The sequence below is a fragment of the Elephantulus edwardii genome, unplaced genomic scaffold (genome assembly GCF_000299155.1).
Source record: "Elephantulus edwardii isolate Elephantulus edwardi_28Jun2011 unplaced genomic scaffold, EleEdw1.0 scaffold00024, whole genome shotgun sequence".
NCBI lineage: Eukaryota > Metazoa > Chordata > Mammalia > Macroscelidea > Macroscelididae > Elephantulus > Elephantulus edwardii.
This window is the reverse complement of record NW_006399774.1, coordinates 12,403,582-12,424,888: the sequence shown is the minus strand read 5'-3', so window position 1 is coordinate 12,424,888 and position 21,307 is coordinate 12,403,582. Positions and strand designations below refer to the sequence as shown.

The 21,307-nt window shown below is 53.4% G+C and overlaps 1 protein-coding gene across 1 annotated transcript in view; it reads left to right on the top strand.

The window, feature by feature from the left end:
- The first annotated feature begins 434 nt into the window (after positions 1–434).
- Positions 435–21,307, top strand: part of EZR (ezrin) — a 25,864-nt gene continuing 4,991 nt past the window's right edge. Inside the window, exons 1-8 of the mRNA XM_006882765.1 lie at positions 435–512; positions 5,707–5,802; positions 6,542–6,816; positions 7,772–7,855; positions 9,252–9,398; positions 15,775–15,871; positions 20,583–20,746; positions 21,133–21,263. Coding sequence (XP_006882827.1) covers positions 450–512; positions 5,707–5,802; positions 6,542–6,816; positions 7,772–7,855; positions 9,252–9,398; positions 15,775–15,871; positions 20,583–20,746; positions 21,133–21,263 — 1,057 coding nt within the window. The 5' untranslated portion in view covers positions 435–449. The remainder of the gene's footprint in view (positions 513–5,706; positions 5,803–6,541; positions 6,817–7,771; positions 7,856–9,251; positions 9,399–15,774; positions 15,872–20,582; positions 20,747–21,132; positions 21,264–21,307) is intronic.

Sequence of the window (21,307 nt, the reverse complement as noted above, 5' to 3'; positions counted from 1 at the left end):
TGACCAGGTGGGAGGATGGGAGATTCTTGCCCTGAAGTGCCGTCTGTGTTCTCTGTGTGCAGCCAGCTTCACTGCTGCCCCCAGAGCCTGCCTCATGCAGCTGCTAGTCTGAAGCGAAATGGGGTACGGGAAAGTACATTTAGGGCTGTCGGAGCGTTTTTTGTAAGAAAACAGCTCAGCCTTTATGTGACTTGATTGCTTTACGGGAGCAGCGAGGCTAAGAATTAGAATCCAAACTGTGTGCGCACACTGGGGCTCTGGCCACTGCTTCCCAGTGAGAGAGAGAGAGTGAGTGAGTGTGTGTGTGTGTGTGTGTGTGTGTGTGTGTATACACGTGCTGTGTCCAGTTTACTCACTGAAGAATAAGTTGTACTAGAGGAAAGGGCATTCAGCTCAGTCTGACTTCATCTCGCCTCTCTCCCTTTCAGATCAATGTGCGGGTCACCACCATGGACGCGGAGCTGGAGTTCGCCATCCAGCCCAACACCACTGGGAAGCAGCTCTTCGACCAGGTCAGTGCCGGTGAACCCCAGAGAATGACCCCTGAGGAGATAGTTTTTGCTGCAACCACGTCATTTTTCTTTGCTAAACTGATCCTCTTGGTTGCCGCTGTTCTGTCCCCGTGCCATGTGGTTCCGTCTCGTGGGTGGGTGCAGGCTGCTGGCGACCCCTGGGGTCAGAACTGCCCCAGAGGATGTCCAGTGGCTGGTTTTAGGAAGCGGTTCACCGGGCCTTTCCTGTGAGTCCCCTCACATCTCCAGCTCCTGCTTTCCTGGTAGCGGCCCAGGGCGTTCACCCCACAGGCCTCTCTTGGTGCTGAGGAGTACCAGTATGAGCGTGTACTGCCCAGGGCACGGGAGCCCTGCTGGAGGAGCATGTAAATATCACACCGCTGACCCAGAGGTCGGGAGTTCAAATCCACCAGCTGCTCTACAGGATAAAGATGGACCATCTGGTCCCCTCCATAAAGATGTACAGCTTTGGAAGGCCAGTGAAGAGTTACGTTGTGTCAGAAGTGCTTTGACAGTGGGTTTGGCCTGTTGTACAATATCAAGTGAAATAAGGGTCTGGCAGATACAGAAGCAAAGTGATTGGAGAAGGAGTTTGATTGGCTATCACTTCAAGGGGCAGAAAGTTCCTGAACCCCAAACCACATGCACAAAGGACCTCTGGATCCAAGAGAATCTCCTCAGCCCTTTCCCTTCAAGGGCCCACAGGGGGGCTGGGCTGCCTCGGTTAACCACCTTCGGCGCAGGGTGGGGTGGACCTGGGCCTCGTGGAGTGCCTTCCATCTCTAACTGGCCAGACTGGAACAGCAACAAAGGCAACAGATGAGGATTCAAGGCAAATGTTTTTAAACCAGAAGGTTAAATGAAACATGATTGATTTTGAATGTGAATTTTTTTTACTATTTAAAATATTTTTCTTTTTTGTGGTTAAATGTATCTTTTCCTCCTTACTAGTAAGCACTCCATATCTTCACTTCTAAATTTTCTTTTTTCCCAGTGAACAACTAGAAAACCACTCATGTTCCTATTTTGGCTTAATTTTTGGTATTTTGCATCACAAGCCAACAAATTATTCTTTTTTAAAGCGCTGAATGCTAAACACATCAGTGTGGCCACACAACTCCGGTTCCTGTCACAGCTGCTTGACCTCACCCACTGTCACTCAGAAGTGGCCATGAACAATCCGTCAGTGACGTGCATGGCTGCGTGCCATTCTGTGTTTGTCGACACTTGTGTTTTCATGTCATTCCCCCCCCCCCCATTGGTTAAAACATAAACACTCCTTCCCATGGGCTGTGAAAATGATCCTTGGCTGGACGTGGCCCGTGGGCCTGAGCTGGGACCCCTGTGTCATGCTGGCCGATGTGGTCGGTCGATCGTGGGACAGTGGACAGTGATGCCCACATGCCCTGCAGTTTCTCCACAGCCCGGGGCTCCACTCTCTGCCTTCTCTTCACACTTCTGAAGCATTTCCTGTGTCTCTTCACAAAATGCTTTGTGTTGGTGCCATGGGCTGATCTCACCAAAGGATGCTTGGGTTTGCTAAATGGTTCCCCCGATGTGTTTTAGACACCTCAGCTGGAAATGGGGTGCAGCCGCTAAGCGTTCCCTGTGGTTATGTTTATGTAAGAACCGTGGTTCTTCACCCCTTCCTGTCTGGTTAGCTCAGGGACAGAGGGGTGCTGCCAGGAGGGTGTGGGACCCAGACTCCCTCGGCATTGGTGGGAGCTCCCCTCCCTGGGCTTCCTGGGCACATGTAGACATTCCTGAGGTGTCTTCTGGAAGCATGAGGGCTAGCAAAGGGCTCCCCTTGGGAGGCTGTGGGACACTCTCAGGGAGCGTCCCCAGCTCTGCTGATGGTGACAACTCCTTCTCTGGTGACATCTTCTCTGGTCAAGTTTGTTGGGCTCTGGGGCCAGGGGGCCAGGCGGAAGCAGGCTAGGCAGCCACAAGCCAATAGGCTGTTTAGATCTGGTCTCCTGGCCCCACTGTTGGGAGGAGCAGGGCTCATCTGGTGCCCAATCCAGAGCCAGGGTGACACCTCGGAGGCCTCTAAGGTGAGTTAGCAGTGGTCCCTGCCTGGCACCTCCCATAAGGAGCCTTAGCTGGCCAGTCCCCAGGCTGCAGGCCAAACCCCACCAGCCAGCCTGAGAGAGGGCACCCTGTGCTCACAGCTCAGGTGGGCACGGGCCAGCAGCCATCACCCAGAGCCTCCAGCTCAACCACTGCCTTAACCAAAGCCCCTGACCCTGGGAAAGCCTCCCCTGTGCCTGCTCTGGGTCAGGCTGGTGTGAGGTCCGCCCGTACTGCAGTCCGGCTGGAGGTTACTGTATCCGCTGGACGGAGCACACCATGGTTGGGAACACTCGACTGGGCAGGGGGCATGGAATGTGGCATGAACGCAGGTGTCCATTCTGGGCACCAGGACTCTCCTCTGTGGACAGTGACAGGTCTTCCTGGGCTCATCTTTTTCTTTTATATTTTTATTTTTATTATTTTGTGTGCATGTACCATCAAATCAGATCTGACCGGTACAGGAGGATATTGCTCCTCCTTCTCCGGCAGAGCATCTGGTGGATTCGAACCGTGTACCTCTAGGATTGCAGTGTAGCTTCTTGCCACTAGGCCACCAGAATCTTTTTCTTTTTTAAATGGGATGGAAACCATGTTAGAATAAGAAAGAAAAGCTCAGAACTCAAACTCTGCTTTTGAGTGAAGCTGACCCCGTCAGTGGGTTTTCAAGGCTGTAAATCACATGGTAGGAGATTCTCTGTCTCTGAGAGCAGCTTGTGTATTTGAACCACCAGAGAGCTGCTTGCTGCCTTTGGATTTTAACCATGCAGGCTGCACCACCAGGACTCCCCTGAAAAAGAAGAGTTACATGTGTTTGCTGGCTTCCTTGTTTCACTTTCCTCACCTCCACTTTCCATACTCTCTCCTCCTCTTGCTGTTTAGAGATTGGGTGAAGGGGCTTTTGAAGGAACTTGTGGTGTTTTGGCAGAAAAGTGTGTGTAGAGTTGTATCTTACACGATCACTCCTCTTGCTGGACCCTCGAAGGGGTGGACTGGGGGCAGAGCTGAGGAGATCCCCTTGGATCCAGAAGTCCTTTGTGCATGTGGTTTGGGTTTCAGGAACTTTTCTGCCTTTTACTTACTGGGTGTTGAGCATATCCTTACCCCAGATTCTCTGGATTCTGGGGCACCAGTGAGAGCCCACGTGTTCCTAAAACTGTTTAGTTGGTGTCTCTGGTTTCAAGACATGTGTTTTGTCATCTTAGGGGATCCGCTCACCTTTCGGATGGGCTTGTGGATTGGCAGCTATGGAACCCTCACTTAGTGCACCCCAAACTTTCCAGTAATTGAAGTCGATTCCAGGTGTCTCTGGGGCAAAGGTGGGGGAGTAGCTCTCACTCGATCCGGGTCCACGATCCGGGTCCCTGTGGCCGGCAGGCTGCTCCCGCCCCGGAAGAAAGGGAAGGAGCCGGCTTCCCGGGAATGTTAACTCATCCCTTTGCGGGAAGACTTCACAGCACTAGCTGGAAGCACTCACTTACCAGCCAGAAGGCTGTTGGTGTGAACACACAGGTACCCTTAGAAGCAGACCTGGCAGTCACCTGTGAAAGGTCCCAGCCTTGAAATCCAGAGGAGCCCTTCCCCCTGAGGAGGGGGAGTGGGGACTTGAACTCTGGAATCACCTGTAGAATGTTCCGTCAGCCGCCGTGAAGGAGCTGGCCGTCGGCCCTGGAACGAGATGGCGACGATGAGCTGTGGCCTGCAAATCAGGACGAGGCTGGGAGGGTGGAAGTGGGAAGCCCACTGGGCGGGAAGTCATTCCCAGCAGGAAGGAGCCTGCGAAGCTGCAGCCGTGGATGAAGCTGAGTCACACAGGCGCAGATGTGCGCAGGGCCTTGTTTTGTGGGGAGAGAGGAATCCGCAGGGCTCGATCCTGACACCTCCCTGGTCCTGGGATTCAGCTTTGTGGGCCCTCCGAGCCCACGGCCGTGGAGTTGAAGGGCAGCACTACAGGACAGGGTCAGCCTGCCCCCAGGTTCCCCGAGGACTGTGCCCTCCACAGACACAGGCTGTGACTGCTTATCAAGGGCCAGCTGGTGGGTTCGAACTGCCAGCCTTTTTGTTAGCAGCTCACTGCTTAAACCCTGTGCCACCAGGGCTCTTTTCTCAAAACTGGCCCACTATAAAAACAAAGGCAGAGTTATACAAAAGACTTTGGAGCCAAGTTACAGCTGTGTGCAGAGCCAGATTTATTTTTTTTCCCCCTTTGTCTCTGTGAAGCTGCAGCGTGATTCGTTTTTTCCTTTCCTCTCTTGGGGACACTGTTGGGTGGTGGGGTGGTGGGTTGAATGGTCAGTCTTCCACATTTAACGATTTGATCAGTCTCTGGCCCCAGGGGATGAGGGAACCTGTCTCCTCAGGAGTGAATTTGGAGTTTCAGGTTTTACTTTAAGCTCAGCCGCCCGAAGGTCATTCCTAGGACAGCCGGTCCTCACGAGGAAAGAAAGCCTGTCCTTGAAGATTGGTAGCTTGCGGGTGGAGGTTTGACTTTATACATCATGGGGTTGAAAGTTAAACATCAGCCCTGGCACTGGGTCTTGTTTGTTCAGCCAGTGACCCTCGAAGGGGTGACAGTGCTGGCGCCCCAGCTTCGCCAGAGTGGATTGCACGTGACCTTCACAGGGTCCACCGTCCCGGCTCCAGGGCCACGGCTGACTTTTCTAGAACTGTGGAGAACATTCACTTGGTGCACTTAGAAGTGCCTGGAGATTACGCTGCAATTCTTTCCTTCCCCGTACAGGCAGGCATGCCTCGGAGGTTCTGGGGGTTCATTCCAGAACTCGACAATAAGGCGAATGTTAAAATGAGTGAATTTGGGGGTTCCCAGTGCACATGAAAGTTAGGTCTCTTCTATATCATAGTGACTTTAGTGTACAATAGTGTTATGAAAAAGCTTGCAATCGTATGAGAATGAAGAATTGTAACACAGAGACACCAAAGGTGAGCATTTGCTGTTGGAAAAAATGACGCTGGCAGATAATTGCTCGAGAGGGAAGGTTCCCTTCAGTTGATTACCAAAAAATGCCTTATCTGCAAAGTTCAATAGAGCAAAATACAATAACATGAGGAATGCACGTTCCAGAGTCTGACCACTGTGGGTGTTTGTCTCTCCTCCTTCTCTCAGGTGGTTAAGACCATTGGCCTTCGGGAAGTGTGGTACTTTGGCCTCCAGTACGTGGATAATAAAGGATTTCCTACTTGGTTGAAACTTGATAAAAAGGTAAACCGGGGTTAACTATTGACAGACTGTTCCCTGGGTGTTGGTCCACCCCGCTGACATCGAAACCCGAGCTCCCGAGCCCTGTCTTAATGTTTTGTTCTTTTTCGTTTGTGTAAAAGTTTGAACAGACAAAGTTCACAGGCTTCTCGTAAGCGGGGATATTGTTCAGGAATTAGATCCTGGTATTACTCCTTCTGCTGAGCTCTTAGTGGAACATAGTTTCTTGGGGTTCCCCCCCCCCCCCGTGAGATTGTTAATCTTCTAAATCATGAATCACCCAGTGTTTTGTGAGAGCCTGTCACTGCTTTGTCTGAACCTGTGACAGATAATCTTCTGATTATAAAGGCAGGGTCATTCCCTGTCGCAATTCTAGCCAACAGCAAGAAGCTAAGTGCTTATTGCAGTCTTTCCCAAACCCCTGCCTCTATCCCCATCACAACCCCCAGTCAGAGCGAGTGGGCGTGTGGAGAGAGTGGGGAATGTCCAGAAGTGGGGATCAGGGTCCAGGGCCCAACTCTAGTCACCTGGAAAGACTCCCAAGTTCTCAGATGCCAGGTGAGGTTGGTTCAGCATTTGAGAAAGTGCGGGCTGAGCCCTCTTTTGTGTTTGCACTAAAGAGACAATAGAATCTTCTGAAAACGGACGTTCGGGGCCCCACGAGGTCAGGCACTTGTGGGTGGGAAGCCAGGGCCTGGTCTGCTGAGCTTGTCCTAGCGTTTGGTGTCTGTCTGTGGCCCAGGTGTCCGCCCAGGAGCTCAAAAAGGAGAACCCCCTCCAGTTCAAGTTCCGCGCCAAGTTCTACCCGGAAGATGTGTCAGAGGAGCTCATCCAGGACATCACCCAGAAGCTCTTCTTCCTCCAAGTGAAGGACGGCATTCTGAGTGACGAGATCTACTGCTCGCCTGAGACGGCTGTGCTCCTGGGCTCCTACGCCGTGCAGGCCAAGTTTGGAGACTACAACAAAGAGAACCACAAGTCCGGGTACCTCAGCTCCGAGCGCCTGATCCCCCAGAGGTGAGCAGAACGCCGCCCTCGCAACACGAGGGGGCCTGGCAGGAGCAGCAGGGACAGAGCGCACTGCACCCGTCCAAGCCGCACACCGCTTTGGGCTGGGCTCCTCTCTCCTGAGCCAGTGGACTCCAGCACTCTGGATGTCAGGAGGGGCTGGTCAAGCCCTTAGCCTCTGACAGAGGACCCAGAATGTTCTAGTGACAAACATACCCAGGGAAGCCGCTGTGCACTGTGGGGGACAGCTTCGTGCCATCAAGCTGAGACCCTGCTCTCCTCGCACATGAGGGTCTGATCCTAGTCAAGCCAGATTTTGTCCATGAATGGTCAGTCACACAAATGGCTCCTGTTAGGGCAAAGTAAGGGAGTTCTGATGGCCTAATAGTAAGGAGCTGCATTGCCAGCCCCAAGGACTGTGGTTCGAATCCACTAGCTGCTTTGGAGAGGGAGGGCAGTCTCCTCTCATGTGATTTACTGCATCTGAATACCCGCTGGAGGGTCAGCTCTGGGTCATTTCCGACTCTGTGGTACACAGCAACAACAGGGCAAAGGAAAACCACGTTGCCGTCAGGCTGAGGGGTTACAGGGCTGATTTTTCGCACAGCTTCCAGATCTTTCTAGGTGCCACATCCTTCTCCTTCAGGGCAGCTGTTGGGTTCAAACCACCCACCTTCCAGCAGCGCAGTACTTAACCCGCAGTGCTACCAGGCCACCTCCTTTTGGAAGAGTCCCCCTTTAAATGAAATACTTGTACATTTTTTTTTATAAATTTATTTAAACAGGACTGGCATCTGCCTTGTTTGGGTTCTAAACCTCTTGGGCTACATGGACATCAGTAGAAGCCTGTTAGGAAGTGGAGGCCAAACTCCGTGGGGCCGTTGGTGGAGGGAGCGGCTGTACCCTCCACCGACGGTGGGGTGGCGGGCACCCTCCTGACGCCCGAGCTCTGCTTCTCCCCCAGGGTGATGGACCAGCACAAGCTCACTCGGGACCAGTGGGAGGACCGCATCCAGGTGTGGCACGCCGAGCACCGCGGGATGCTCAGGTGAGCGCAGCGTGGCCCCCGAGGTGCGGCCAGATGTGACTTCTGCCACGTGACAGTAGTCAAGGCTCGAGAGCTGGCTGCCCCCGGCTTCGTGTGTGTGTGTGTGTGTGTGTGTGTGTGTGTGTGTGTGTGTGTGTGTGTGTGTGTGAACCTGTCAGCCTCCGGCTTCCTGTGACATGGGGTGTGTGTGTGTGTGCCTGTCAGCCTCTGGCTTCCTGTGACATGACGTGTGTGTGTATGTGTGTGTGTGTATGTGTGTGTGAGAGAGAGAGAGACCAGCACCCCACTTCCTGCCATGTGACTCTGGTCAGGCCTTGGGCGGCTAGCTCTAGGGTGTTTCCAACTCCTGTTTTCCTGTCACGTGGACTTTAGCGAGGCAGGGATGACCAGAACCTATGGACCAGTCCTCCCTGCCTGACCAAGTGCTAAAAATCAAAGAATGGCTTCTTTTTAGCTTAAACAAGAGTTAAGAAGATGTTTTATTTAAGCTTTCTGGTTTCACAGGGCTCTCCTTGTTTTAGGAGAGGTCGGACGGTAGAAGCATTCATTTTCAGGCCAGTTGGGGCCCTGCTGACAAATGACCAGGGCTGCCTTCTCTGTCGAAGTTGAGGCAGGTCTGGTTGTTGCAGTCACCCTCAAAAGTAGGCACCAACTGAAAAAATAATTGCCCTGTAGTGAGAACTTTGGTGTGAAAGCCCCAGAGTGGAGCATGAGGAGGGGCCCCGAGGGGAGAAACCCTGACTTCCTGGTGGTGGTCGAGCATTGTGCTCACACCCTCAAGCGTGGGCCGCTGTTGGGGCCTCAGTGACAGTTTGTCTTAGAGTTTCCTGTCTGACGCAGGCAGGCTTTGTGGATGGGGACTGAGCACAGTGACAGTCAAGGGGTTGCAGGAGCCCTCGCAGCACATACAGTCTTGGCACCTCATGGCATTCCACACGTGATGTGTCTGCAGAGAACCCCGTGTGGGAACCGTAACATGAGCCAGAACCAGGGTGCTGGGCCCTGTGCTGGCCCCCAGGTCTGCTGTCCCTGGCCACTGTCAGCCACCAGGCCCCGAACTGTCAGAAGAGAGCAGCTGTGATCACAGCTGTGATCCCAGCCCTTCCTACACCTCTTGTTTGGGGGAAAAAAAATAATAAAACAATAAACCAGAACTGTTCCAGTAATACTTTTGTGCTTTCAGTGAAAGTTTGCACGTGGGTTCAAGGTCCCTCCCATTCACCAGTATCTGTACAGGTCACTTGTGATCTTGGTGACGTTTGTCACATCTCAAGGGCAGTCTTGTCATTTCCATTCTGTGGCTCTGGCTCCACTCTTCTGGTTCCCCTACCGCCTTGCCTTTTAGTTTTGCCCAAAGAGCGCCACTAATAACCCTTCCCGTCTGGCCCCCCTTTAGAGACAGCGCCATGCTGGAGTACCTGAAGATCGCGCAGGACCTAGAGATGTATGGCATCAACTATTTCGAGATAAAGAACAAGAAAGGCACAGACCTTTGGCTCGGAGTGGACGCCCTTGGGCTGAACATTTACGAGAAAGAAGACAAGTGAGTTCATACGTCTTAATTCACTTTCTTCAGTGGGATGGGGGCCTGGTGAGCACAGGCAGACACGGGATGTTTTGAGGGTTACTCTGGTTTTTGTTTGTTTCGTTTTTTGTCGACCTTTTTTTTTATCGTTTTATTTTTTGTGTATACCGTCAAATCGGATCTGACTGGTACGGAGAAGATTGCCCCTCCTTCTCCAGCAGAACATCTGGTGGATTCGAACCACATACCTCTGGGATTGCAGTGCAGCTTCTTGCCACTAGGCCACCAGAGCTCCATCGACTTTTTTTTATTAATTTTAATGAAATTTACAGAGACTTAGGGTTTCCAACCATTCGTTGTTGCACTTTTCTTCCTACCCCCCCACTCCCCCAATTCACTCTTCTCTTTGAAAAGTAAAATTCTTTCATTGTTATACAATCCCTCCTCCCAAGTCCACTCCACTGTGCAGCCTTCGTTCTAGACTCCTGTCATGTTGTTTGTTTTAATTTGTTGTGTGCCATTGAATTGGCTCTGACTAGCACAGGAGGAGATTGCCCCTCCTTCTCCAGTGGAGCATCTGGTGGATTTGAACTGCATGCCTTTGGGATTGCAGCACAGCTTCTTGTCACTAGACCACCAGAGCTCCCACAAGAGATTTACTCTTTGAAGCAAGCTGAGCACCTGACTTGTGTCTCTGAGGTATCTGCTGTGGGCAGGCCCTGTGGGCAGTGGGCCCGGGCGGGGTCATTTCCTCCTGTCACCTGGTCAGCACCATGTATAGCATGATGGGAAGTGCCTCCTTCGGGCCTGGCTGGAGGAGCATGCTCAGGGCCTCACAGACACTGAAGTGGATGTAGGGGTGGGAGAAGGGCTGCTGTCGTGCGGAAACGTCCCTGCCCTTCCGGGGGGCCCAGGTCTTGAGCCTGAGGCTTCTGGCCAGACCAGGCCCTGTGCTAGGAGCTTGTGTGACCTCAGCAGGAGTTTGTGTGGTGTTCCCAGGAAGCATTCTTTGAACAGCAGCCTTCATGTGCAGACAGTTGGACTCAATCCTGTGAACCTGCAGAACAAAGGAATCTCCTCTCCAGTTTGTGGAGAGCGGCTTGTGAGGGACGAAATACTGGGGTGGGGTGAGGCCGGGCAGGGCTCCCCGCCTACTTTCCTCCCCTGCCCATCCTCGGTCGCAGGCTGCCAAGCCACTGGGTAACCAGTGATCTGTGGGTCCATGGGTGGGGCCAGCACTTGTGCCCCAGGAGCTTTTTGGTCAGTTTTTCTTTTCAGCCATCTCACCCGGGTTTTTTTTTCCCCGAGTGGACTGGGACCTCTATAACCTTTCACTTAGCAGCCATACACTGCACCACCCAGGGCTCCACACAGGATGATGCACCCACACAGAGTCCCCCTGATTTGGGGAGGGCATAGAAGGCTTCACTGGCTGGGTGCTCCTTTCAGAGGAGAAAGCCTTAATTCTAGACATTGCCATTGAGAAACTTCCTGGATCAGAGAGGCACTTGGGGAAGGATGGGACCCCTTAGTGTCTCTGCCCTGAGTGTCTAGCATTTGACTCTGAAGCGCTCCCCTAAATGTCCTGTGGAGGCAGCCGGGGATAGAGCTGCCTCCTGGGCTGTGGACGCTGGCAGTGGGGCCTCTGCAGCTGCAGGCCGGGCCATGCATGGTGCACTTCCTGTAGGCAGCTGCCGCCCCCGCTTCCTGCCAGGCCCCACCCTCTCGTCTCCTCCTGTCTCCTCTCCTATAATATACTCACGTCTCCCACGGCCCAAGCTCCCAGGCACCCACTCTGGGGAATGAATACAGGGAGTGGCACTCCTCTTGACCAATGAGGTGCCCCTGAAGGATCTGTCACTTGTCCTTGACGAGTGCATTCTTGCTGGGCTTGAAGCTCAGAGCCGTTTCATTCCGGCAGGGCGGGGCCCCTCGTCAGAGATGGCTGGTGCCACCACCACATGCCTGAGTGGTGACACTGGGTGCCCGTGGACGGCTGCCAGGTCCACAGGACCCAAGGGCCCGCCACCAAGGTCTCTACTGAGAGGAGTGGCTGTGTTTGCTCATTGGGTCCCTAGTGTGGTGGCCTCTGTTCTGCTGACCATTCTCCTAGGGTCTCTGCAGGGAATTAGTCCTCTGGGTCACTCCTGCTGACCCCGTGGGTGCTCCATGTGGTTCAAGGCCATGGCCTTTCAGAAGCAGAGCTCCAAGGCTGTTTTCTAAAGGGCCTGTGTGTGGATTTGAACAGCCAACCTTTAAGTTAGTAGTGCAGCCCTTCACTGTCCACCCAGGGACATGGGGACTTCTACCACAGACATGGACTTCCCCCAAAGACCTGGGTTGGCACAGGGAGATGTGTGTTCTGGGAAATGCCACAACTCTCAACTCTGATTCTGGATCCTTCCTCGAAGCCCAGGCTGTAAGAAAGGACAGCGCACAAATCAGCACTCACCATGCCCTGTGGAGCCCGCCTCAGTCTCTGAACCAGTTTCTTGAAGGGCCAGGTTTTGTGACACGGCCAAGGCCAAGTCCAAACAGGTTTTTCCAGGCTGCAAGTAGCAGCCCCAGGCAGCAGCCTGCTGATGTCAGCTCCCAGCTGCCCCCCAGCCCACGTCCACACTCATTTTTTCCAAGACAGACCAGAGCCAGCGCCCCAGTTAGCCCTCAGCCCCCTGCTCGCCCAGAGCTGTGGGACTGGCCGTTCTCTCGGCTTTCTCCCCAGAGAGAAGGCAGGATGCGGAGAAGCTGTCTCCCCTGCCCCCTTCCTCTCTCTTCCGCTGGAGGCACAGCCCTTTCCAGTTACGAGGGCTCAGCCCGCCCTCCAGCTGGTAGCAGGCCAAGTGCATTCCCTTCACGGGGCACCAGGCTCCTCCCAGCATAACCAGGAGACAGGGCGCGTTGCTGCCGGTGCACTGAGACCCTTCAGCCTTGCTTGGTGTTCTCATCCGTCATTAATCACAGGGCTAAGAGGAGAGAGGCACTGCTGACGCCTGGCTCAGTTAAGAAACCCGAGACAATGAGTGTGTGAGTGAGTGTGAAGAACTGGGACACCCTGCAAATGAGCACACCGTGATTGTACCCGGGAGGCATGTCCTCGGAGGGGGGAAGCCTCTCCGGTCCCTGCTACAGTTACAGCGGGAGCCTGGAACATCGAAAGCGGTTATCTTTCTGTAGACCCTCCAGTCATCAGAGGAAGAAGAATTGGAAGACTAACGTCGAGCAGAGCAGCGCTGCCCCCAGGGTCTCTGAGGCCATCTTAATGGTGCTGGCAGCCGCATCTGTCTTCTCCTTGGAGCTGCTGGTGGACTGGAACTATCGAACTTTCTGTTTGCAGTCCAGTGTTTAATGGACCATACCAGAGGGACTAGGATAGGAAAATACCTTCCCCAGCAGATGGGGGAAAGTGAGCAGAGCACCCTCATATTCTTTAGTCCTTTAAATCCCCCCATGTCAAGCTTCCTGGATATCCTCCTTTGTAGAACTAATTGCTTCTTTAGTTAGGAGATGCTGATTCTTCCTCAGGCTCCTGCAGGCCCTCTCTGATTAGCCCTTCAAGGAACTGCCAGGTACCATCACCTTGATACCGACTCATAGTTGACTCTCCAGTGGGTTTTCAGAGGCTTTCAGAGCAAGGAAACACTGCATGGTTCAAAATCAGGAAGGGAGCACATCTGGGATGCGTCCTGTCTCCATACATTTTAAATCGATATGGAGAACAGATCATTCAGGAGGCCGAGCTTTATGAGGAGAAATGAGGCATCAGGATTGGAGGAAAATCGTCCGTAACCTAGATCATCAGTATCACACAGATGACAGAACCCGGCTCGCTGAAACTGAGGAAGACCTGAAGCGCTTGCTGCAGAAGGTCGAGGACTGTAGTCTTCAATATGGTTTGAAGCTCAACTTCAAGAAAAAAAAAGATTCTCACCACTGGGCCAATTGGCAGCACCTAAAAAGGTAAAGAGGAGATTGAGGTTGTTAACAGTTACAGCTTGCTAGACTCTACAATCAACACCCTTGGAACCAGCAGTCAGAAAATCAAAAGACGAATTGTACTAGGTAAATCTGCTATCAGGGACCTATCCATAGTACTGAGAAACGAAGTCAGTCTAGAGACTAAGGTGATCCAGGCCATGGTCTTCACAGTTACTTGTTATGCATCAGAAAGCTGGACAGTGACCAAGGATGACAAGAAGAATCGATGCCTTTGAGCTGTGGTGCTGGAGAAGAGACTTAAACATACCATGGACACTCAAGAAAACAAATAGGTGTGTCTTAGAGAGGGTGAAACAAAATTTCTCCTTGGAGGCTAGAATTTTGAAGCTCCATCTTCCTTACTTGGGGCAAGTGGCCAGAAGGGACCAATTTTTGGAGAAGGACATCATGCTCAGTAGGGTAGAGGGACAATGCAGGAGAGGAAGACCTCAGATGAGATGGATTGAATAACTGAAGCAATGGGGGTATGTGTGTTGGTGTCAGAGAGACTGGCTCAGGACAGGGCAGGCTTCAGAGCTGCTGTATGTAGGGTCACTATGAGTTGCAGGAGACTTGACGGCACACAACAACAAATTGTATGGGAAGAAATAGTTCATCTTTCTCCCTCATAGCAGATCTAGTGAGGACCCCAAACTCTGAGTGCTCCTTGACTTGGCCCAGAACTTTCTAGAATTATCTAGCGCATTCCTGCTCCAGCCCCCCAAACCCCCATTCTTCTAGAGAACAGTGTGGTTCCTGCTGCTGTGGAATCCCACCTTCTTAAAGTGTGGCTCGGCTGAGGACCGACCTATGGGCCTCTCAGCGGTCATCTCTCTTGTTCACATCTCCCACGAGAACCTTTATTTCACAAGAAAGGCCAAAGAGCGATCCTTGTATCCTCAGTGACCCCTCGAAGGCCCGGAAGGAAGCTCTTGTGCTCGGCAGTGAGCAGTGAGACACGTCCGTGGGGCTGGCCCTCCTCTCACCGTCCTCAGGGGATGAATGGCCGTGGAGGTCTCACAGTTTTGAAGAGTGCACAAGAGGCATCTCTGCTGATGCTTGTTCCTCACGTGCAGAGTTTTGGTCATCCAGAGTCAAGGACACTTGTTGGTGTCACTGGGCCAGGACATCCTGGGCTCTATTCTAGACTTGAACAAGTCACAACTCCTCAGAACCTACATCCTCACCTGGCAGAACAGACCCCCCTGCATGTGTGTGTACCCCGAAGTTCACTAGCTCAGTGTGTCTGACTCAGGACTGGGGCTCCTCTGGGACCCTCTCCCACAATTCCAACTCCTCACAACCCCTGAGGACCGAGGAGAACTGCTCTGTAGGGTGTCCAAGATGTTAAGTGCCTCGTCTTTTCCCTGTGGGGCAGGTGACAGGTTTGAACTGCCGACCCAACAGATAACCAACCCGCTGTGAGGGGTCGATTCTGACTCATGGTGACTGCAGGCCTCGGGGGATCAGACTACACCATGGTTTCTTAAGAAGCAGGTGCCAGGCCTTTTCTTACCAGGCCCTCAAGTGGACAGGGAGACAGGTGGGCACAACACTGCATTCAGAGGCAGACGTGATTCTAGAAGGCTCTCAGATACTCTGGAACTTGAGGAGCGGGTGTTGGCATTTTTTGGAATAGAGGAGTAAATTGATTCCTGACAAGCAGAGCGATGCAGACTCTGGATGCAAGCATATTTAGGCCCCTGGTCATAGGAGAACTGAGATTGTAGATGGTGCAAAGTACAGCTCGGAGGAATGTTCCAGGCTCAGAAGGTCATGCTTGGCCAGGAATCATAGTTGACATTAAGATTCCAAATCCAGCGACTAGAAGCAGGGAGTGAGTCGGGCAGGAGGGCAGATGTGAATGGGGTAGATCAGGGCACCAGGATTTACAGCTTTAATCTTACAAATTGCTGAACCCAAGACTGGGGGCGGGCTGCTTCACCAGACCACTCGTTACACAGCGTGTGTGCCTCAGGAATTGGCTTCCCTGGACTGAAAATCAGAATAGTGGTCACTTAGGCAGCACCTAGACTAAAAGTGGAAGACTACAGAAAAGATTAGCGTTGGCCACTGTGTGACGATGACACACACATTCGTGACGTGTTCATGCTTTTAGCAGTGAACACTGCAGTGGAATAGGTGGAGGAAAGGATTGTGTGAAAGAAACAGGTGCTTAGACTTTCTGTGTATGACAACAATCGGAGCATGAGGTGAATCATGACATGAAGGAGCAATGGATATCTATGAGTGAATTGACAGCCCATCCTTTCTGTAAACTTTCTAAAAAATTATAAAAGTAAGCAAAATAAGGCAGAAAGAAAAATCAGAATAGATTTCCAGCCCTCTCTTGCTCCGCCCGTGTGTGTGTGTGTGTGTTTGTGCTTTCTGACCTCCCTGTTCCCATTTTTAACCTCAGGTTGACCCCAAAGATTGGCTTTCCTTGGAGTGAAATCAGAAACATCTCTTTCAACGACAAGAAGTTTGTCATTAAGCCCATTGACAAGAAGGCCCCGGTGAGTTCACATGGACTCTTGTTTCCTGGGTCTCATCCTTCTGACTAAGAATTTTCGGGGTGACACTCAAATTTCTGTCTGTGACAAATTGTCAATGACGGTCAGACTGACGCCTCCACGTGGACCAAGAACTGCCGACTTCTGGCCTTGGGGTGGACCCACGATGTGAGTGGCCACCAGGGGGGTCTCGTGGAAACCAGGCCCCATAACAACTGACAGACTCCTGCCGTATATTTCATTGACCTGCATTTCATCTGAAGGAAGGGGCACTTCCTTTGGCCAGGTGAAAAGCTTGTCCCAACACAGCTTTTCTGACCTGACATGAGGTCTATGAAAGGGTCAGGCTCGTGGAGCCCAACTGCAAGTGACTACCTGGTCGAGGGGCTCTGGCAACCCCCACCCCACCACACACACTCTCCCCCCACCCCCCCACCCCCCAAGAGCTGTCCTTCCCAATGATAGGTCAGCTCCAAGCAGCCCACCTGTGACTGGGCCCCAGCCTTCCATGTCCCCTGTACGCCCGTTCACAGACACCAGTCTCACTTTGCTCTGGTCTCACACTGCCCCTTCATAGGGCATCTACCCTGGCTCATCACATAGATGCTGATGGGGGGACCAGGCTAGGAGGCCACTGTCTGTGAGTGCTCAACTTAGAAGGCCTCTCCTTGGGGCCTGGGCTCCAAGAGCATTGACAGTTAGCCAGTAGCTGAATGAAGGATGTTTGTTTGGTTTTATAGTTCATTCTGCTCGGAGGTGAACTTCCAGCTCTGCTTTGCTAAGAACCTATAAGGCAGGTGGACTTGCAGCCACATGGAACGGCTGAGGATTGGCATTTCTGATCCAAAGACCAGTTCTTGGAAAATTAGCCCTTGAAGAAACTCTGGTACCCTCTTTACAGCAGAATTACAGAGTAAAAAAGACTGTGCGTGCGTAGAACTGGTTCCCTGGCTACAGCTCGGAGCTGAGAAAGGCAGCCCCAGCCCGTGGTCTGCTCCGTGGGTATCTGTTAAGCGGGTGCCTGGGCCTGGCACCGCCCCCAGATGGCACACACACTCCCAGGAGTCGGAGGCATTGTTGGCCGGTCGCTGCATCCACATCTGGGTCAGCCCAGCCAGTTCAGACCCAGCAGGTCGTGACGTTTGTACAAGTATTTTCTTCTTTATTGAAAACGTTTCCTGCTGTTTGTGAACCCTTGACTTCTGCTCCATGGGGTGCTGTAGTTATTTCGGATTAAACTCTTAGTTAATGCAGGCTTCCAAGCTCCATGGCAACAGTCACACTAACATGCAGCTGCTCGAGCTGAGGGTCAGAGTGGACCCAGGTTCTGAGAGGCCGTGGACTTGGGGGCCCTTGGCAGAGCGAGGCCATCCGAGACCCCCTTGGACAGCTGCTAAGTGTTTGTGCCATGTTATTAATTACACAGAAGTTTCTGTTTTAGAAAATTTAAGGACTTACAGCAAACACAGGAATTATAACTTAGACTCTTTCAGAACTTAGGTCTTTCTTTTTAATTTGACCTTAAGTTTAGCTTTTGAAAAGTCTTATTTCATGAGTATAAAATTCCAGGCAAAAGCATTCATGATGCATTTGAATTAGAATGGAACATGACATCATGCTTGGAATGGTTGAAGGCCAGAGCCAAAGAGAGAAACCCTGAATGAGCTGGATTTTCACAGAGACTCTGACAGTGGGATCAGGGGTGCAGGGGATGGTGAGGGGGCTCGGGACAGGGTGAGGTCTAGAGCCGTTGTTCATAGGGTCACTATGAATCGTGGACTCAACAGCACCTAACAACAACATGTCCACTGTGTTGTGTAGAGCTGTATCTTGGCAAGGAGAAGAATAAACTATGTTTCTTAGCTGGGGTTGTATCCTCTGTGTTGGCAACGCCTCCTGTGGTGCTGGCAGAGCCCCTATGTCCTAGTGGACGTGATGGCCCAAAGGCAAGTGAGGTGAACAGTCAGTTCAAAAGGCACAGTCAGTGTTTTAGTGATAAGAGAAGGTTGATGGGCAGCTGCGATGACTTTAGGTTAGTGCTTGGGCCGCCCTGAGTCCTGGTGGATGAGGGAGGATGTGGGGAGCCAGGAGAGGCCCCAGTTCCTGGGGGACACTGGCGTCTGGCTGCCCACCTTCCCCTCCGCTCCCATACCTTCCTTCCAACACTGCCCTCCTGCCTTCTAACCTTGGACATCGGGAAGTCAAAGTTTAAACTTCCACCTACAGATAGACAGCTCCAAAGGTCAGCTTGCATTCTCAGGAGATAAGGGGGTTCTGGCCCTTATCTGGTGCTGACACAGCTCCCAGCCTGCCCCTCTCCTCGGCGTTTGGGGCACCAACAAGTGAGCCATTGTTCCTGTCCCCCAGCAGTGTTCCCTCCACAGCCAGTTTCTCATCCCTGTCACACTCAGGCCAGGACCTGACCCTTCGAGGGGACCCTGAACGCCACGATGGCCAAGACCTGTCCAGCCCGAGGTCACAGAAGGCTCTCTTCTCCCTTCAGAAAAGGCCCGTGGCCGAGGCTCTGGAGGCAGAAGCTTAGGGCTGGGACACTGAGCAGCTTCTAAATGTTGAAACGTAAACATACAATGAATGTGACCAGTTTCTGGAGCCTCATGTGACCCCTTCAAGGCGGGCCTCCACAGTGTCCCCCACCCCTTGTCCTGGGGGGCACTCCACCCCTGGGGACTTGATCATTCTGGGGGGCGGGGTGGGGGCGACACTATTCAGTTCCCCATAGTCCCGCACTTTGTTGACTCTCAGGCTCCGTTTCTCTGGAAGGTCCTTTCTGTGTCCTGAGGGCCTTGGCTTCGCTTTTCCTGAATGTTCCTCAGGCCTAGAGTCCACCTTACAGGACCCTGGTCCACTGCCTGACTGGACAAGTAGACCCTGTCTTTGCCAGTGTCCAGTTTTGCCTTATGAAGCATAGGTAGGGACAGTTAAAAGGAAGATCAAATGTTGAGGTTTTAACTTAAAAGTCCAGTGTCCTTCCAAGGGCCTCCAGGAAGCCACTCCCACCTCATGCCCCCCCATCACCCGATTGCACCCCAGTCTCTGCCCAGTTCTCAGGATTTTGTCTCCCAGTAAAGTGTCCAGTGGAGCCTCTTGTTGGAGTGGGTCTTCCTACAGACCTGCTGTGAACAGTCCCTCTTTCGTTATTTTTTAATTGATATTTTTCTGAATGGGAATTGGCAACGATCAGGGTTTCTTTCCAAGTGCCGATGAGTCATGGACGAGACGTGTTTGTGTAGCATGACTGTGAGGCCCTGAGACAAGGCTGTATCTCTTGTGTAATAAGAGACAAGTGAGTAATAAAAATACCTGCTTCTCCCAGCTCCTCGGGCCCCTCCCTGGAAACCCAGTGGCTCATAACAAGTGTGTGAAACCCCACAGGTAGCCTCACCTTTGGGAGCTCAAGGGCTCGGGGGCCAGAGGAAAGGACAGGGAGGCCCGGGGATCGTCAGGGCAGGAGGATCGGTTCCAGGCGTCACCCACAGGCACGGAGCACCGCTTCTGTGCAACCGTCCTCCCCATCAAAATGTGGGGACATGGGTGAGCAGAGGAAAGGAGACAAGAAGAGCAGGCAGTTACAAAGACACCCCTCATTCCAGAGCTCGGTGCCACGTGCCCTGTCGCTGAGACCTGCTCTCTGTGTCTGGGAGAGATGGGCCCCCCAGGACCTGAGTGTGTGTGGTCACTCAGCTTCAAAGTGTCCAGTGCCGCAAAGCCACCTTCTTCCAGAAGGCAGCACTGTTCATGGCTTTGAGAGGCAGTTAACAAGCTTGGAGCCGCCAGGCTGTGCACCAGCCAGCTTCCTCTGCTGCAGACAGCACACTCTGATTTAGTCCAGCAGTTGCGTTGGACGAACAGCAATCCTTGCAGTAGAGGCTCGGCTCCGAGGAAAGGGCCCCTGGTTCCCACATGTTGGCCCAGTCCCCGGGTGGGGTGCCGAGGTGAACACACAGCCCTGTGCTCCCCAGGGCACCTGTGGTTTAAAGGAGACAGGTGCTGGGCAGCAGGGCCCATGGTGCTGTGGAGCATGATCCACCAAGAGCTGGTTATCGGGGATGTGTGGCCCCGAGATGGTGCCCATCCTCCCCCGTACTAGGGGCAGGAGGCCTTAGGTGTGCGGGTCGCAGGATGACCACGCCTAGGAGTGGACATGCGTAGAGTCTCGGGGGTCAGGCTTGTTTAGGTGGAGAGGTGTAGGTTGGGGCCCGGGCAGGACTGTGTGTGATGGCCACGGAGCTGGGCCCGGCCCGGGGTTCTGGAGGACCGTCAACAGATACGATGCTGCGGGGTGAGGCAGCCCAGGCTGGGATGGGACTAGGAGAACCTTCGCCACGCACAGTCATAGGTGTTCACGCACACATTGGCACACTCAAAAGATCACATGCAGGCACAGGCATTCACGCACACCACATTGGCACACTCACTCTAGGCCACCTGCACAGTCACAGGCGTTCATGCACACATTTGCACGCTCACACAGGACCACCTGCTTGCACACTTAAATATGCCGGCACTGGCTCCCACGTGCTCACTGGGGCACACAGGCCCCTCACACGTGCTCGGCCCCTCACACGTGCTCACTGGGGCACACAGGCCCCTCACGTGCTCACTGAGCACACACTCCTCCCCGTGCTCGGCCCCTCGTCCTGCACACGCGCTGCTTTCCTGCACGTGAGCCCCCAGCACGCCCGCTGTCTTCCAGGACTTCGTGTTCTATGCCCCTCGCCTGAGGATCAACAAGCGCATCCTGCAGCTGTGCATGGGCAACCACGAGCTGTACATGCGCCGTCGCAAGCCCGACACCATCGAGGTGCAGCAGATGAAGGCCCAGGCCCGCGAGGAGAAGCACCAGAAGCAGCTGGAGCGGTGAGCGGGGCCCCAGGAAGGCTGGCATCCAGGCCACGGCCTCAGAGCGATCGTGCAGCTCGCCAGCCGTGGCTCGAGGGTGGGCTTTCGGGGGTGAGATGAGCAGGTCTTTCTTCTGTGGACTGTCAGGTGGCAGAGCGCAGATAGCTGGGCTGGGTGTGGAACATGTCCAGGAGAGGTGTGGGACGTCCTGAATGGGGCCCTGGAGCACAGCACAGCAGGGACGCTGCCCCCCGGCTCACCGAGGGCTGGTAGTGAGCCGTCATCGGGTGGGAGCAGGTGTCAGGAACGCCCTGCAGGAGCCCGAGTCCCGGCCTGCGCCCCAGGGGTGAAGACGAAGCCCCTGCCAGGGTCTAAGCCCTTGCCCCACCTTCCTCCTGTCACAGCCAACAGCTGGAAACGGAGAAGAAGAGGAGGGAGACAGTGGAGAGAGAGAAGGAGCAGATGATGCGGGAGAAGGAGGAGCTGATGCAGAGGCTGCAGGACTACGAGCAGAAGACCAAGAAGGCTGAGAAAGGTGAGCCGGCGTGGCCAGGCCCAGGGTCAGGCATTGAGAGAGGA